Consider the following 17,895-nt stretch of genomic DNA (forward strand, 5'->3'; position numbering starts at 1 on the left):
ACCGGTTGGAAGTTCACTGAGGCATTGCAACGACAGCAGCGAAGAGGTGAAATGAGAATGGGAGCAGCAACTAGCTGGTTTTCCACCACCAAAGACCTCCTTCAAGACGATTGGACAAGAGATCCTCATGAATCTGGTTGAGTGAACGCCAAGAGTGTGGAAAACTGTAAAAGCAAATGGAGGCTACTTTGAAGAATCTAAAATATATTTACATGTGTTTAACACTTATTTGTTTACTACATGATTCCATATGTGTTATTTTATATAGTTCTGATGTCTTCACTATTACTCTACAACGTAGAAAATAGTAAAACTAAAGAAAACTCAACTTCTGACCGGAACTGTTGCCTTGAGGCATGATATTCTGCCCACATGAATTCATTTATAGAGGCCATAAAAATATTAGTCATACATGGTTTAATGAAAAATCATTAAAACATACACATTTAATAACAGACTCATGAACACAATCATTCAATGCTTCCCCGGCGCGCCACAGCTTCCCCGGCGAGCCACAGCTTCCCCGGCGAGCCACAGCTTCCCCGGGAAACTCCGTGTATTTTAGCCTCACACAGACGAAAGAGTAGCGGAGGAAGGAGTTCGCTGCAGTGTTCGCTGTAAAATGTTAGGCGCTGTGGCAGTGCTTCGGTTCTGGGGTTATGTTCTGGGAGTCGTGTTCTCTCCTTGTGCCTCAGTCTTTGCCCTCTCTGTGTCCATGTATGCCTGGACAGACCTCCACAGAGCTTTGATGTTCCCCTCTCCAAACCCTGACGCACCTCTCCTCTCGATTAGCTCCAGGAAGAAGGTGTCCTCTGAGAAGATGGGCTTGGTGAACACCTGGAGCAGGTATCTGGGAATGAGAAGATGGGCTTGGTGAACACCTGGAGCAGGGATCTGTTTAGAGGGAATGAGAAGATGGGCTTGGTGAACACCTGGAGCAGGTATCTGTTTAGAGGGAATGAGAAGATGGGCTTGGTGAACACCTGGAGCAGGTATCTGTTTAGAGGGAATGAGAAGATGGGCTTGGTGAACACCTGGAGCAGGTATCTGTTTAGAGGGAATGAGAAGATGGGTGAACGCCTGGAGCAGGTATCTGTTTAGAGGGAATGAGGAGATGGGCTTGGTGAACACCTGGAGCAGGTATCTGTTTAGAGGGAATGAGAAGATGGGTGAACACCTGGAGCAGGTATCTGGGAATGAGAAGATGGGCTTGGTGAACGCCTGGAGCAGGTATCTGTTTAGAGGGAATGAGAAGATGGGCTTGGTGAACACCTGGAGCAGGTATCTGGGAATGAGAAGATGGGCTTGGTGAACACCTGGAGCAGGTATCTGTTTAGAGGGAATGAGAAGATGGGCTTGGTGAACACCTGGAGCAGGTATCTGTTTAGAGGAAATGAGAAGATGGGTGAACGCCTGGAGCAGGTATCTGTTTAGAGGGAATGAGAAGATGGGCTTGGTGAACACCTGGAGCAGGTATCTGTTTGGAGGGAATGAGAAGATGGGCTTGGTGAACACCTGGAGCAGGTATCTGTTTAGAGGGAATGAGAAGATGGGCTTGGTGAACGCCTGGAGCAGGTATCTGTTTAGAGGGAATGAGAAGATGGGCTTGGTGAACACCTGGAGCAGGTATCTGTTTAGAGGGAATGAGAAGATGGGCTTAGTGAACACCTGGAGCAGGTATCTGGGAATGAGAAGATGGGCTTGGTGAACACCTGGAGCTGGTATCTGTTTAGAGGGAATGAGAAGATGGGCTGGGTGAACACCTGGAGCAGGTATCTGTTTAGAGGGAATGAGAAGATGGGTGAACACCTGGAGCAGGTATCTGGGAATGAGAAGATGGGCTTGGTGAACACCTGGAGCAGGTATCTGTTTAGAGGGAATGAGAAGATGGGCTGGGTGAACACCTGGAGCAGGTATCTGTTTAGAGGGAATGAGAAGATGGGTGAACACCTGGAGCAGGTATCTGGGAATGAGAAGATGGGCTTGGTGAACACCTGGAGCAGGTATCTGTTTAGAGGGAATGAGAAGATGGGTGAACACCTGGAGCAGGTATCTGTTTAGAGGGAATGAGAAGATGGGTGAACACCTGGAGCAGGTATCTGTTTAGAGGGAATGAGAAGATGGGCTTGGTGAACACCTGGAGCAGGTATCTGTTTAGAGGGAATGAGAAGATGGGTGAACACCTGGAGCAGGTATCTGTTTAGAGGGAATGAGAAGATGGGCTTGGTGAACACCTGGAGCAGGTATCTGTTTAGAGGGAATGAGAAGATGGGCTGGGTGAACACCTGGAGCAGGTATCTGTTTAGAGGGAATGAGAAGATGGGCTGGGTGAACACCTGGAGCAGGTATCTGTTTAGAGGGAATGAGAAGATGGGCTGGGTGAACACCTGGAGCAGGTATCTGTTTAGAGGGAATGAGAAGATGGGCTTAGTGAACACCTGGAGCAGGTATCTGGGAATGAGAAGATGGGCTTGGTGAACGCCTGGAGCAGGTATCTGTTTAGAGGGAATGAGAAGATGGGCTTGGTGAACGCCTGGAGCAGGTATCTGTTTAGAGGGAATGAGAAGATGGGCTTGGTGAACGCCTGGAGCAGGTATCTGTTTAGAGGGAATGAGAAGATGGGCTTGGTGAACACCTGGAGCAGGTATCTGTTTAGAGGGAATGAGAAGATGGGCTTAGTGAACACCTGGAGCAGGTATCTGGGAATGAGAAGATGGGCTTGGTGAACACCTGGAGCAGGTATCTGTTTAGAGGGAATGAGAAGATGGGCTTGGTGAACACCTGGAACAGGTATCTGTTTAGAGGGAATGAGAAGATGGGCTTGGTGAACACCTGGAGCAGGTATCTGTTTAGAGGGAATGAGAAGATGGGCTTGGTGAACACCTGGAGCAGGTATCTGTTTAGAGGGAATGAGAAGATGGGCTTGGTGAACACCTGGAGCAGGTATCTGTTTAGAGGGGAATGAGAAGATGGGTGAACAACTGGAGCAGGTATCTGTTTAGAGGGAATGAGAAGATGGGCTTGGTGAACACCTGGAGCAGGTATCTGTTTAGAGGGAATGAGAAGATGGGCTGGGTGAACACCTGGAGCAGGTATCTGTTTAGAGGGAATGAGAAGATGGGCTGGGTGAACACCTGGAGCAGGTATCTGTTTAGAGGGAATGAGAAGATGGGCTGGGTGAACACCTGGAGCAGGTATCTGTTTAGAGGGAATGAGAAGATGGGCTTGGTGAACACCTGGAGCAGGTATCTGTTTAGAGGGAATGAGAAGATGGGTGAACACCTGGAGCAGGTATCTGTTTAGAGGGAATGAGAAGATGGGTGAACACCTGGAGCAGGTATCTGTTTAGAGGGAATGAGAAGATGGGTGAACACCTGGAGCAGGTATCTGTTTAGAGGGAATGAGAAGATGGGCTTGGTGAACACCTGGAGCAGGTATCTGTTTAGAGGGAATGAGAAGATGGGTGAACACCTGGAGCAGGTATCTGTTTAGAGGGAATGAGAAGATGGGTGAACACCTGGAGCAGGTATCTGTTTAGAGGGAATGAGAAGATGGGTGAACACCTGGAGCAGGTATCTGTTTAGAGGGAATGAGAAGATGGGCTTGGTGAACACCTGGAGCAGGTATCTGTTTAGAGGGAATGAGAAGATGGGTGAACACCTGGAGCAGGTATCTGTTTAGAGGGAATGAGAAGATGGGCTTGGTGAACACCTGGAACAGGTATCTGTTTAGAGGGAATGAGGAGATGGGCTTGGTGAACGCCTGGAGCAGGTATCTGTTTAGAGGGAATGAGAAGATGGGTGAACACCTGGAGCAGGTATCTGTTTAGAGGGAATGAGAAGATGGGCTTGGTGAACACCTGGAGCAGGTATCTGGGAATGAGGAGATGGGCTTGGTGAACACCTGGAGCAGGTATCTGTTTAGAGGGAATGAGAAGATGGGTGAACACCTGGAGCAGGTATCTGTTTAGAGGGAATGAGAAGATGGGCTTGGTGAACACCTGGAGCAGGTATCTGTTTAGAGGGAATGAGAAGATGGGCTTGGTGAACACCTGGAGCAGGTATCTGTTTAGAGGGAATGAGAAGATGGGTGAACACCTGGAGCAGGTATCTGTTTAGAGGGAATGAGAAGATGGGCTTGGTGAACACCTGGAGCAGGTATCTGTTTAGAGGGAATGAGAAGATGGGCTTGGTGAACACCTGGAACAGGTATCTGTTTAGAGGGAATGAGAAGATGGGCTTGGTGAACACCTGGAGCAGGTATCTGTTTAGAGGGAATGAGAAGATGGGCTTGGTGAACGCCTGGAGCAGGTATCTGTTGAGGGAATGAGAAGAGAGGAAAACATAGGTTAGATATATTGGGTAGCTTCGACCTCAGTCAGTCAGTAAAAGGACACTGGGTGTCTCACTTCCTTGAAGGTGGTTTCTGATCATCATTAGAAAACATTTATACTCCGACTGACCGGTCTCCACACTCTGACCCCCACACTCTGACCCCCACACTCTGACCCCCACACTCTGACCCCCACACTCTGACCCCCACACTCTGACCCCCACACTCTGTTGTGATGAAGCAGAGCAGTAGACATACTGCGTTCTCACCAGAGCTGAAATAAAGTACTATATTGAAAACCCACGACAGTCTTTAAGGAGCATTTGATACCTACAGGCTAATGAATCTGGTACCTTTTCTTCTGCGTGTCCGTAGTCTGACAGGAGGGGTCAGTCTGGACCTGGCGCAGGTCTGTGTCCAGGAGGATGCTGTGCTGAGACAGCATCTGGGGGTCGTAACCTGCGTCCTCTATCTCCTGCTGCTTACCCACCTGCCACAGGACAAGACACGGGGGTCAATGAGCACACGCTACAACTTCCTACTTCCAGACAACAACTTCCTGTCATGTTCAATCACGCTACAACTTCCTACTTCCAGAAAACAACTTCCTGTAGATGCATGTAGAGCTACAGAGGACTGTTTGGGTTCCATGATCCATGTACTGGAACCACAATGCATTGGGGCATCCCACACACCTGTTTCAGTCACAAGTGAGAGACGGACGGACATGCGTGAGAGACAGACGGATGGACATGAGTGAGAGAAAGATGGACATGCGTGAAGGAGATTGTAGATTATGAAAAGTGCTATAAAAAGCGAAATAAATGTATAATTATTAGGTGCAATCAATATGGTAGTAGCTCCACCCTGCTCTCTGATTGGCTAAGTGGAAGTTTCACCATATTGCTTATACCAATCAAATCCTCTAGGGGTTCCGTTTGGGGATGAGCCATTGGGTGCCATGGTGACGGAGTGAGACTAACCTCGGTGTAGTAGGCAGGCGGAGGAGAGAAGAAGTGGACTCCGGCCCGGCCCATGGTCTGTGCTGTGGACACGATGTCCTGTGTGTACAATCCAATGTGCTGGATCCCTGGGCCTCCGTGCTGCTCCAGAAAGGTGTCCACCTGGTTACTGCCTGAAACAGACACCATTCAGACCGAGATAGACACCATTCAGGTCTCGGCAGGTGGTAATTCATTATAATGAAAATTGGTCATGGGTAAATGCATTGGCTCTTTCAATCCATCTATTCCTCACATCGTCTCTCCTAACTAGAGGTTGACACCGGAAACAGGACACCCGCAGCATGTCTTCATCTAACAGCCCCTCCCTCCTACAGTACCCTGGCTGCATGTCTTCATCTAACAGCCCCTCCCTCCTACAGTACCCTGGCTGCATGTCTTCATCTAACAGCCCCTCCCTCCTACAGTACCCTGGCTAGGCTAGCATGTCTTCATCTAACAGCCCCTCCCTCCTACAGTACCCTGGCTAGCATGTCTTCATCTAACAGCCCCCCCTCCTACAGTACCCTGGCTATACTAGCATGTCTTCATCTAACAGCCCCTCCCTCCTACAGTACCCTGGCTAGACTAGCATGTCTTCATCTAACAGCCCCTCCCTCCTACAGTACCCTGGCTGCATGTCTTCATCTAACAGCCCCTCCCTCCTACAGTACCCTGGCTTGGCTAGCATGTCTTCATCGAACAGCCCCTCCCTCCTACAGTACCCTGGCTAGACTAGCATGTCTTCATCTAACAGCCCCTCCCTCCTACAGTACCCTGGCTAGACTAGCATGTCTTCATCTAACAGCCCCTCCCTCCTACAGTACCCTGGCTAGACTAGCATGTCTTCATCTAACAGCCCCTCCCTCCTACAGTACCCTGGCTGCATGTCTTCATCTAACAGCCCCTCCCTCCTACAGTACCCTGGCTAGACTAGCATGTCTTCATCTAACAGCCCCTCCCTCCTACAGTACCCTGGCTGGCATGTCTTCATCTAACAGCCCCTCCCTCCTACAGTACCCTGGCTAGACTAGCATGTCTTCATCTAACAGCCCCTCCCTCCTACAGTACCCTGGCTAGACTAGCATGTCTTCATCTAACAGCCCCTCCCTCCTACAGTACCCTGGCTAGACTAGCATGTCTTCATCTAACAGCCCCTCCCTCCTACAGTACCCTGGCTAGACTAGCATGTCTTCATCTAACAGCCCCTCCCTCCTACAGTACCCTGGCTAGCATGTCTTCATCTAACAGCCCCTCCCTCCTACAGTACCCTAGCTCGACTAGCATGTCTTCCTCTAACAGCCCCTCCCTCCTACAGTACCCTGGCTAGCATGTCTTCATCAAACAGCCCCTCCCTCCTACAGTACCCTGGCTAGACTAGCATGTCTTCATCTAACAGCACCTCCCTCCTACAGTACCCTGGCTAGCATGTCTTCATCTAACAGCCCCTCCCTCCTACAGTACCCTGGCTAGCATGTCTTCATCTAACAGCCCCTCCCTCCTACAGTACCCTGGCTAGACTAGCATGTCTTCATCTAACAGCCCCTCCCTCCTACAGTACCCTGGCTTGCATGTCGTCATCTAACAGCCCCTCCCTCCTACAGTACCTTGGCTAGACTAGCATGTCTTCATCTAACAGCCCCTCCCTCCTACAGTACCCTGGCTAGACTAGCATGTCTTCATCTAACAGCCCCTCCCTCCTACAGTACCCTGGCTGCATGTCTTCATCTAACAGCCCCTCCCTCCTACAGTACCCTGGCTAGACTAGCATGTCTTCATCTAACAGCCCCTCCCTCCTACAGTACCCTGGCTAGACTAGCATGTCTTCATCTAACAGCCCCTCCCTCCTACAGTACCCTGGCTAGCATGTCTTCATCTAACAGCCCCTCCCTCCTACAGTACCCTGGCTCGACTAGCATGTCTTCATCTAACAGCCCCTCCCTCCTACAGTACCCTGGCTAGACTAGCATGTCTTCGTCTAACAGCCCCTCCCTCCTACAGTACCCTGGCTAGACTAGCATGTCTTCATCTAACAGCCCCTCCCTCCTACAGTACCCTGGCTAGACTAGCATGTCTTCATCTAACAGCCCCTCCCTCCTACAGTACCCTGGCTCGACTAGCATGTCTTCATCTAACAGCCCCTCCCTCCTACAGTACCCTGGCTAGACTAGCATGTCTTCATCTAACAGCCCCTCCCTCCTACAGTACCCTGGCTAGACTAGCATGTCTTCATCTAACAGCCCCTCCCTCCTACATTGTAACTTTCATTCATATTACATTCACCCTGGCTAGACTAGCATGTCTTCATCTAACAGCCCCTCCCTCCTACAGTACCCTGGCTAGACTAGCATGTCTTCATCTAACAGCCCCTCCCTCCTACAATACCCTGGCTAGCATGTCTTCATCTAACAGCCCCTCCCTCCTACAGTACCCTGGCTAGGCTAGCATGTCTTCATCTAACAGCCCCTCCCTCCTACAGTACCCTGGCTAGACTAGCATGTCTTCATCTAACAGCCCCTCCCTCCTACAGTACCCTGGCTAGACTAGCATGTCTTCATCTAACAGCCCCTCCCTCCTACAGTACCCTGGCTAGACTAGCATGTCTTCATCTAACAGCCCCTCCCTCCTACAGTACCCTGGCTGCATGTCTTCATCTAACAGCCCCTCCCTCCTACAGTACCCTGGCTAGCATGTCTTCATCTAACAGCCCCTTCCTCCTACAGTACCCTGGCTAGACTAGCATGTCTTCATCTAACAGCCCCTCCCTCCTACAGTACCCTGGCTAGACTACCATCAAGCAGCCTGAAGCAGCATAGCTAAACCCCCAACAACTTTACCATCAAGCCCAAGCAGCCTGAAGCAGCATAGCTAAACCCCCAACAACTTTACCATCAAGCAGCCTGAAGCAGCATAGCTTAACCCCCAACAACTTTACCATCAAGCCCAAGCAGCCTGAAGCAGCATAGCTAAACCCCCAACAACTTTACCATCAAGCAGCCTGAAGCAGCATAGCTAAACCCCCAACAACTTTACCATCAAGCAGCCTGAAGCAGCATAGTTAAACCCCCAACATCTTTACCATCAAGCAGCCTGAAGCAGCATAGCTAAACCCCCAACAACTTTACCATCAAGCACAAGCAGCATAGCTAAACCCCCAACAACTTTACCATCAAGCCCAAGCAGCCTGAAGCAGCATAGCTAAACCTCCAACAACTTTACCATCAAGCCCAAGCAGCATAGCTAAACCCCCCAACAACTTTACCATCAATCCCAAGCAGCCTGAAGCAACATAGCTAAACCCCCAACAACTTTACCATCAAGCAGCCTGAAGTAGCATAGCTAAACCCCCAACAACTTTACCATCAAGCAGCATAGCTTAACCCCCAACAACTTTACCATCAAGCCTAAGCAGCATAGCTAAACCCCCAACAACCTTACCATCAAGCCCAAGCAGCCTGAAGCAGCAGAGCTAAACCCCCAACAACTTTACCATCAAGCAGCCTGAAGCAGCATAGCTTAACCCCCAACAACTTTACCATCAAGCCCAAGCAGCATAGCTAAACCCCCAACAACCTTACCATCAAGCCCAAGCAGCCTGAAGCAGCAGAGCTAAACCCCCAACAACTTTACCATCAAGCAGCCTGAAGCAGCATAGCTAAACCCCCAACAACCTTACCATCAAGCAGCCTGAAGCAGCATAGCTAAACCCCCAACAACTTTACCATCAAGCCCAAGCAGCATAGCTAAACCCCCAACAACTTTACCATCAAGCAGCCTGAAGCAGCATAGCTAAACCCCCAACAACTTTACCATCAAGCAGCATAGCTAAACCCCCAACAACTTTACCATCAAGCAGCCTGAAGCAGCATAGCTAAACCCCCAACAACTTTACCATCAAGCCCAAGCAGCATAGCTAAACCACCAACAACTTTACCATCAAGCAGCCTGAAGCAGCATAGCTAAACCCCCAACATCTTTACCATCAAGCAGCCTGAAGCAGCATAGCTAAACCCCCAACAACTTTACCATCAAGCCCAAGCAGCCTGAAGCAGCATAGCTAAACCCCCAACATCTTTACCATCAAGCAGCCTGAAGCAGCATAGCTAAACCCCCAACAACTTTACCATCAAGCCCAAGCAGCCTGAAGCAGCATAGCTAAACCCCCAACAACTTTACCATCAAGCAGCCTGAAGCAGCATAGCTAAACCCCCAACAACTTTACCATCAAGCCCAAGCAGCCTGAAGCAACATAGCTAAAACCCCAACAACTTTACCATCAAGCAGCCTGAAGCAGCATAGCTAAACCCCCAACAACTTTACCATCAATCCCAAGCAGCATAGCTCAACCCCCAACAACCTTACCATCAAGCCCAAGCAGCCTGAAGCAGCAGATCTAAACCCCCAACAACTTTACCATCAAGCAGCCTGAAGCAGCATAGCTAAACCCCCAACAACTTTACCATCAAGCCCAAGCAGCCTGAAGCAGCATAGCTAAACCCCCAACAACTTTACCATCAAGCCCAAGCAGCATAGCTAAACCCCCCAACAACTTTACCATCAAGCAGCCTGAAGCAGCATAGCTAAACCCCCGTGACATTTTAGATGAAGAATGAAACAAAAATAGATCGACTTGTGCTGTACTGTCGATGTGTGCAGAGGGTCCCTGGTTCGAGTCCAGGTAGGAGCGATGAGTGGGACGGAAGCAACACTGTTACACCTAAAGTCAGAACATTTAACTACAATTAGACAATACAACCACATATCACAGTCGCAATATTACATTATTTGTAATAGTCCTTAAACAAAATAGCCTACATATTTCTGCGCACGGGATGGACTTTATCAGGAAGGGACAGGACAGTTCTGGGGCTATAGAACTGTTGCCGGATCAGGACAGTTCTGGGGCTATAGAACTGTTGCCGGATCAGGACAGTTCTGGGGTTAGAGAACTGTTGCCGGATCAGGACAGTTCTGGGGTTATAGAACTGTTGCCGGATCAGGACAGTTCTGGGGTTAGAGAACTGTTGCCGGATCAGGACAGTTCTGGGGTTAGAGAACTGTTGCCGGATCAGGACAGTTCTGGGGCTATAGAACTGTTGCCGGATCAGGACAGTTCTGGGGTTAGAGAACTGTTGCCGGATCAGGACAGTTCTGGGGTTATAGAACTGTTGCCGGATCAGGACAGTTCTGGGGTTAGAGAACTGTTGCCGGATCAGGACAGTTCTGGGGTTATAGAACTGTTGCCGGATCAGGACAGTTCTGGGGTTAGAGAACTGTTGCCGGATCAGGACAGTTCTGGGGTTATAGAAATGTTGTCGGATCAGGACAGTTCTGGGGTTATAGAACTGTTGCCGGATCAGGACAGTTCTGGGGTTATAGAACTGTTGCCGGATCAGGACAGTTCTGGGGTTATAGAACTGTTGTCGGATCAGGACAGTTCTGGGGTTATAGAACTGTTGCCGGATCAGGACAGTTCTGGGGCTATAGAACTGTTGCCGGATCAGGACAGTTCTGGGGTTATAGAACTGTTGCCGGATCAGGACAGTTCTGGGGTTATAGAACTGTTGCCGGATCAGGACAGTTCTGGGGTTATAGAACTGTTGCCGGATCAGGACAGTACAGGGGGAAATATTTTTGTTGACAGGACTGAATGTTCATTCCCGTGTCAACCTCTACTCCTAACCTCCTCAAATCCTATTAAAAGATGAGGGACCTTTGACCTTCTCTTCCAAAACAGGTGAGAAAGAGGAGAAGAGAGGATTTGAGGAAGCACGGAAAAAAAAAAACATTTTAAGAAATAAGCGGTATAACTCTCTGAAAGTGATGACCTTGGTCAGGCAGCGACTCCGCAATGACAAACTTGCAGTCCGGTTGTTTGTCATCTGTGAAGGGAAGCTTGATTCCGGTTTGGCTGCATTTCCAGTACTCCATGGCTGTGAGACGCAGTCCAATGCCCTCCGTGTTCAGAACATAGCCCTCATCCACATCCTCATTACTAAGGGAAACAGACAGAATCCATTTATTTATTGTCCCAGGTGAGACATTTGTAAAAAGATGGAGAAAAAAAAACACTTACAGAAAGAGCATCTATTTGTCTTCAATGTTAATCCCATAGACATGCTATTTAATTAGTATTAAAAATGCCTAATTATAGGGTTTATCCTTACAGCGTAGCCTGGGTACCAAACCCAGTTTGTGCTATCATTCCACATGTTTGGCTTATGACACAGAGTGGTGTGACAGCACTAACAGGTCTGGTGCCCAACCAAAACAAATGTTCTATACTCACAATAACTTACAGTAACTTTCATTCATATTACATTCACTGCATCCGTTTGTATTGAGATGCATGATCAATCATCATCTAACAATTCATTATTTTCAAATTGCTGAATCATAATAAAAAAAATAATTGAAAGCCACTTAACCTGTCAATGAAGAACCTGTGGAAGCCAAAGTGCCTCTCATACCAGCTCATCACTTGCGGTGTGCACCGTCTCGGACAAGCATAGGTGATGTGATCAAAATGAGTGACTGGACAAGACTCCTCTGTACTCTCAGACACCGGTGTGCCGTTTTCCGTCACGTTTTCAACCTCCTGAAACCCGGGTAAGAAACTCCCCTTGTATTTACTCGTGTCAATGAGCGTGTGGTTCACATTTCCCACGATTGATTTGACGACTGAATAGGTGACAATCCCTTTCTCGTCACACACCTCTGTCGGAGGCACCAAGAAATCGCAGCCAATGTTGCGAAGGGACTTGAATGATCTTTCCACATTTTCTACTTCGAAACAGACGTTAGACGCGGTGTCGACGGAATAGTGTGGGTTGACATCGTAGAGACATTTCGGATCCTTGTCGTTCTTTATCCCGGTTTGAATGTTGCTCTTGCTCGATAGTGTTACTCCATTCAATGGTCTTTCATTGACGACGAAAACTGCCGCTCCTTTCCTGAAAGCCAACTGTTTTGACTTCTCCGTCAACCTCGCACTAAATAAATTAAACTTAAATTTAGAAACAAGTTCATACGCTATTTTATCCACGTTTGTAACGTGAAGTGAAATGTGGTGCAACCGGCTCAAGGAGGCTGCCATTTTGTTATGACGTGTTAGTGTTTAAATACTGGAGAGTGAGACCAAATCAACGACGCTGGACAGAGTGGAATCAGGTGTATCAAAAAGGCAGTTTCTTTAAAGTCAGAGATATCTTGTATTTTGCAGTTAAGCGTGCACGGACCTAAGCATATGACTCTGCAAGGAGTCAGGTAATTAGGCTGCTTAGACAGAGTGTGCAGCGGATTTTATACATAGAATGACGTAGGTTGAGTCTCGTCGTTCTGTCTTCTGACTGGATGGTGAAGGTTGGAGGCGGGCCTGCTCGAGCCTGAGTAGGAGCCCAGTTGGTGCACAGCAGAGTCCTCTGCTTTAGGCACCCGACCAGTAGAGGGGGGTAGAGTGTGAGTGTTCGTGCTCATGCAATGTCTGTGTGTCCAGGAGCGTGAGATAAGGGTGGTTACTGTCTTGGGCTACGGTGTTTCCTGTTTTGACAGGAGTGCTTGCAAAGACCAATATCAGTGGAACAGTTTGGCACTCAAAGCTTGTTAGTGCTGTGAGAATCTACTAAGAACAGGACCGAGAGCAGGATGTTCTTTGTGGGTTGCGGGGGGAGTATATTTTTGAGTGATGCCAGTCATGTGTCCTTCCCTTAAGTTGTGTTGTGCAAGGATACTTGTGTTTTTGCACGTAGGCTCTATGCTTGACTGAGGACAACTGGGGTGACCAGAATATTGGCTAACTAGTGATGCTTGGTTATATGATTATGTATATAACAGACGTCAGGTTGGCGTGTAGAGACATTTCGGATCCTTGTCGTTCTTTATCCCGGTTTGAATGTTGCTCTTGCTCGATAGTGTTACTCCTGTTATATAATTATTCATACACATAGCTCATATATTATACAGCGCTAAGCTAATCTGCCTGACTCAAGTCATTTCTTGTACCCCTGCTAAAACAGGAACCGACACAAACATACCCAGCAATAAACTACCCCCCTCAGCTCTGTTATTTCACGACCCCATTTGCTCCCTTATCTCACGACTCCGGGACACACACGGACATTCCATCACACGAACACACACACCTGGCCATAATGGGACACACAAACATCTTCTTGCATAAACACACACACACACACACTCCACTCCCCTTTCTACTGGGCAGGAGCCAGGATGGGACGACTTCACGGGGCACCAATAAGGCTCCTGCACAGGCTCGGTCAGGACCCGCCTCCAACCTTCACCGACCAGTCAGAAGACCAACACGACAAGACTCCACCTACATATTCCATGTATAAAATCTGTTGTGACCAATATCTAGGCCTCTTTTTCACCTGACTCCTTACCGGGTTATATGAACTAGATCTGTGCACGTTAAACTGCGGGACAAGATATCTTTGATCAATAAACGGCCTTTTTGATACACCTGATTCCACTCTGTCCAGCGTGGTTGATTTGCATTCCCTCTCCAGTATAGAACACTAACACTCCATTCAATGGTCTTTCATTGACGACGAAAACTGCCGCTCCTTTCCTGAAAGCCAACTGTTTTGACTTCTCCGTCAACCTCGCAACAAATAAATTAAACTTAAATTTAGAAACAAGTTCATACGCTATTTTATCCACGTTTGTAACGTGAAGTGAAATGTGGTGCAACCGGCTCAAGGAGGCTGCCATCTTGTTATGATGGTAGACTGGCGCGTGTGTGTGTCGTAGATAATTGTTTCAGAAATATAATACTGTCTATAGAAATATAATACTCTCAGAAGAACTTTTGAATTCAATGTAGACTTTAATACAAGTAATTAAAAGACGTGCGGGTCCGCGGAATAGCCGCCGCTTCTTAGCGCTGGCTTTGCTTTTATACATGCATAGTATTTGTGTACGTCACATATGTAAATAAAGTTACTCCCCCTTAGTATCTGCTTTTGGTTACAACGATGGCAGAACTCTTTCCATGTTCTAACAATAATGTATGTACTGCATGCCTATGTTTTACGTGTGTAGTAGAAAATTGGTTCAAATATGACACAATGAAGAACTTTGAATTCAATTATAGACTTTTAATACAAGAGTATAACAAGCCGGAGAGCCCCGCCCTGGCTCCAGTATTTATCCACATATTGCATATTTACATTTACATTTTAGTCATTTAGCAGACGCTCTTATCCAGAGCGACTTACAAATTGCATATGAGCCCATCCCACATGTAAAATGAGTTTACATTCCAATCCGTGCATCCTGCTTGTTCAGCTCAATAATGTTTATCCCTGCTTTCCATCAGATTATCATGATGACAAGACCTTTGCTTTGTTCCTGCACTTAGCTAAATGCATTCTTTTGTTTGTGTATTATCTAAGATCAGCAGACTATGTGTCTCCTCAGTTTCTAGCGTGTCCAGCTATACTAAAAATACTATACATTCCTCTATTTTACAGCCCTATGCTTTGGCTCTGCACTTAGCTCAATATGTTCCTTTGTGTGTCTTTATCTCAGAGCAACAGACTATCTGTCTTCTCTGTTATTCCTTCTGCATCTCTACGCCCTAAAAATATGCGAACTATGTCTATTGGTCATCAGTTAGTCATTTGACTGACACCCACCTTTGTATATCCCTCTGGCCTTGGTATGTCCAGCTATCCTAGCACCTGTGTCACCTTCCCTTCATGTAGTCTGTTTTTAGTGTTCAGCTATTCTATATATCTTATGCATTTGTCTATGTGTTATATTTTGCACCCACACAAGTGTTAGTCATCAGTTATCTTGCCTACATCCTTCTTCCTGTATCATGCTGACCACAGCACGTTCAGCTGACCACCAATGTAGACCATTTGTCTTGCGCAAGGATTTAATGACGGAAACAAAACCTACGAAAAATTAAAAATGTTGGTTGTGTATTTCTTAAACTGCTGCATTGTCCAATTGGAATTAATATCATTCTAGTGGTGTCCTATTATATGAACATACTAACATATAATTAATATATTAATATGATACTAACATTATATAATGAATATTATTACTAACATTATAATGAATTATATAATTAATATATTAATATTATACTAACATTATATAATGAATATTATACTAACATTATATAATGAATATTATACTAACATTATAATGAATTATATAATTAATATATTAATATTATACTAACATTATATAATGAATATTATACTAACATTATATAATGAATATTATACTAACATTATATAATGAATTATATAATTAATATATTAATATTATACTAACATTATATAATGAATATTATACTAACATTATATAATGAATATTATACTAACATTATAATGAATTATATAATTAATATATTAATATTATACTAACATTATATAATGAATATTATACTAACATTATATAATTAATATATTAATATTATTACTAACATTATAATGAATTATATAATTAATATATTAATATTATACTAACATTATATAATGAATATTATACTAACATTATATAATGAATATTATACTAACATTATATAATGAATATTATTACTAACATTATAATGAATTATATAATTAATAAATTAATATTATACTAACATTATATAATGAATATTATACTAACATTATATAATGAATACATTAATATTATACTAACATTATATAATTAATATATTAATATTATACTAACATTATAATGAATTATATAATTAATATATTAATATTATACTAACATTATATAATGCATATTATACTAACATTATATAATGAATATTATACTTACATTATATAATGAATATTATACTAACATTACATAATGAATGCTCGTTCCACTTCATGATTGTGTCCCACTTGTTGTTGATTCTTCACAAAAAAATACAGTTTTATATCTTTATGTTTGAAGCCTGAAATGTGGCAAAAGGTCGCAAAGTTCAAGGGGGCCGAATACTTTCGCAAGGCACTATATATATATATTTAGCTAAACAGCTGAGCATTTTGAAGTGTCACAGTGGTTCTTTTAGCTAAACAGCTGAGCATTTTGAAGTGTCACAGTGGTTATTTTAGAAAAAATTTAACTTGCAAGAATATGGACATTTTCCCAGAGAGGAAGTGGCGAAGCGAGAAGATTTGTATGCCCGTGCGAGTTGAGCCCCTTTTTTATACGGAGGTCGAGAAGAGAGTGTCGAATTACATGAGGATTATACGATCTAATTAAAGTTTTGTAATGTTTAGGTTGCACGTGACATTATGGCAACTTTGAGAAAAATGATTTAGGGGTTATCTAGTTTGGGCAAAAGACCGTCCTCCGTCCTCTCTCCTCCATCCTCTCTCCTCTGTGACCCTGAAACCGATAAGTGTTTGAGTGGTCGAGGAGTGTGTAAATTCGTAGGCAAATTGTAAAATTGTCCTCCCCTTCTCGGTCGCCACCTTTCATGGAGGATACTCGATGTGTATCCAGCAGGAGGTGCGCAGATCTAATTGATAAAAGGCCTTAGTTGTGACCGTCGTTCACACACGTACCCAGTGGTGGAAAAAGTACCCAGCTGTCATACTTGAGTAAAAGTAAAGATACCTTAATAAAAAAAATGACTCAAGTAAAAGTGAAAGTCACCCAGTAAAATACTACTTGAGTAAAAATTAAAAATAAAGTATCTGGTTTTAAATGTACTTAAGTACAGCGGTGGAAAAAGTACTCTATATTGGAGTAAAAGTACTCTATATTGGAGTAAAAGTACTCTATATTGGAGTAAAAGTACAAAGATAATGTAAATGCTACACATCAAATTCCTGATATTAAGAAAACTAGACAGACAGGCACTCCAACACTCCAAACATAATTTACTAACGCAGTATTTTGTATTTAGTGAGTCTGCCAGATCAGAGGCAGTAGGGATGACAATGTTATATTGATAGGTGTGTGAATTGGACCATATTGCTGTCCTGCCTGAGCATTTGAAATGTAACAAGTACTTTTTAAGTGTCAGGGAAAATGTATGCAGTAAAAAGTACATTATTTTCTTTAGGAATGTAGTGGAGTGAAAGTAAAAGTTGTAAAAAAAATATATAAATAGTAAAGTAAATTACAGATACACCCCAAAAATACTTAAGTATTACTTTAAAGTAGTTTTACTTATTTACTTTACACACCTATTGTGTATCTGCCCTCTCATTGGCTAGAATCGTCCCACCTGATCTCGCCTCCCGCCTGCCTTCCTTCCTTCCTTCCTTCTTTGAGGACATGTATTTCCATCGTTTGATCGGTCACTTAACTATTTTATATGATCTTTGCATTACCCCCCCTCAATCTTCTTTTTCATCTCTGCCTGACTACAACCAAAAAAGGTGTATTGCCGCCACCTACTGGGTGGGGTGAAAACAAACACTTTAACGCAGAATGGGGACTGGGGGAAAGGTGAAAAACATCCTCAAAATATCTATGTACTGCCTAAGAATCAGTGGTACTACTCCTTCCGTCAGATTAAAACGTCTTTCCCCTCTATCTTCGTCGCAGCCAATAAAAACACAGGCGATTT

General features: G+C 45.0%; 1 protein-coding gene across 2 annotated transcripts; it reads right to left on the bottom strand.

The window, feature by feature from the left end:
• Positions 1–402: 402 nt before the first annotated feature.
• On the bottom strand, positions 403–12,752 carry LOC135532709 (4-hydroxyphenylpyruvate dioxygenase-like protein). 2 transcript variants are annotated; one of them, XM_064960174.1, is made up of 6 exons: positions 11,762–12,749; positions 11,162–11,328; positions 9,964–10,050; positions 5,316–5,467; positions 4,686–4,822; positions 403–850 (listed from the first exon to the last, which is right to left on the bottom strand). In XM_064960174.1, exons 1-6 carry the CDS (start codon positions 12,427–12,429, stop codon positions 658–660), a joined length of 1,404 nt encoding a protein of 467 aa, XP_064816246.1. In that variant the 5' UTR covers positions 12,430–12,749; the 3' UTR covers positions 403–657. The 2 variants fall into 2 exon arrangements, with proteins under 2 accessions (XP_064816246.1, XP_064816247.1); XM_064960175.1 differs by lacking the exon at positions 9,964–10,050 and having other exon boundaries at positions 11,762–12,752.
• Between the last annotated feature and the right edge of the window lie 5,143 nt (positions 12,753–17,895).

The sequence above is a fragment of the Oncorhynchus masou genome, unplaced genomic scaffold (genome assembly GCF_036934945.1).
Source record: "Oncorhynchus masou masou isolate Uvic2021 unplaced genomic scaffold, UVic_Omas_1.1 unplaced_scaffold_1994, whole genome shotgun sequence".
NCBI classification, from domain to species: domain Eukaryota; kingdom Metazoa; phylum Chordata; class Actinopteri; order Salmoniformes; family Salmonidae; genus Oncorhynchus; species Oncorhynchus masou.

What these genes read in the sequence shown, in the direction of transcription:
- LOC135532709 (XM_064960174.1), bottom strand. Translation starts at nt 12,429, where the DNA reads ATGGCAGCCTCCTTGAGCCGGTTGCACCACATTTCACTTCACGTTACA. An exon ending in CGCCTGCCTACTACACCGAG is followed by an intron (nt 4,823 to 5,315) that starts GTTAGTCTCACT and finishes GTCCTGTGGCAG; the next exon opens with GTGGGTAAGCAGCAGGAGAT. An exon ending in ACGGACACGCAGAAGAAAAG is followed by an intron (nt 851 to 4,685) that starts GTACCAGATTCA and finishes TCTCATTCCCAG; the next exon opens with ATACCTGCTCCAGGTGTTCA.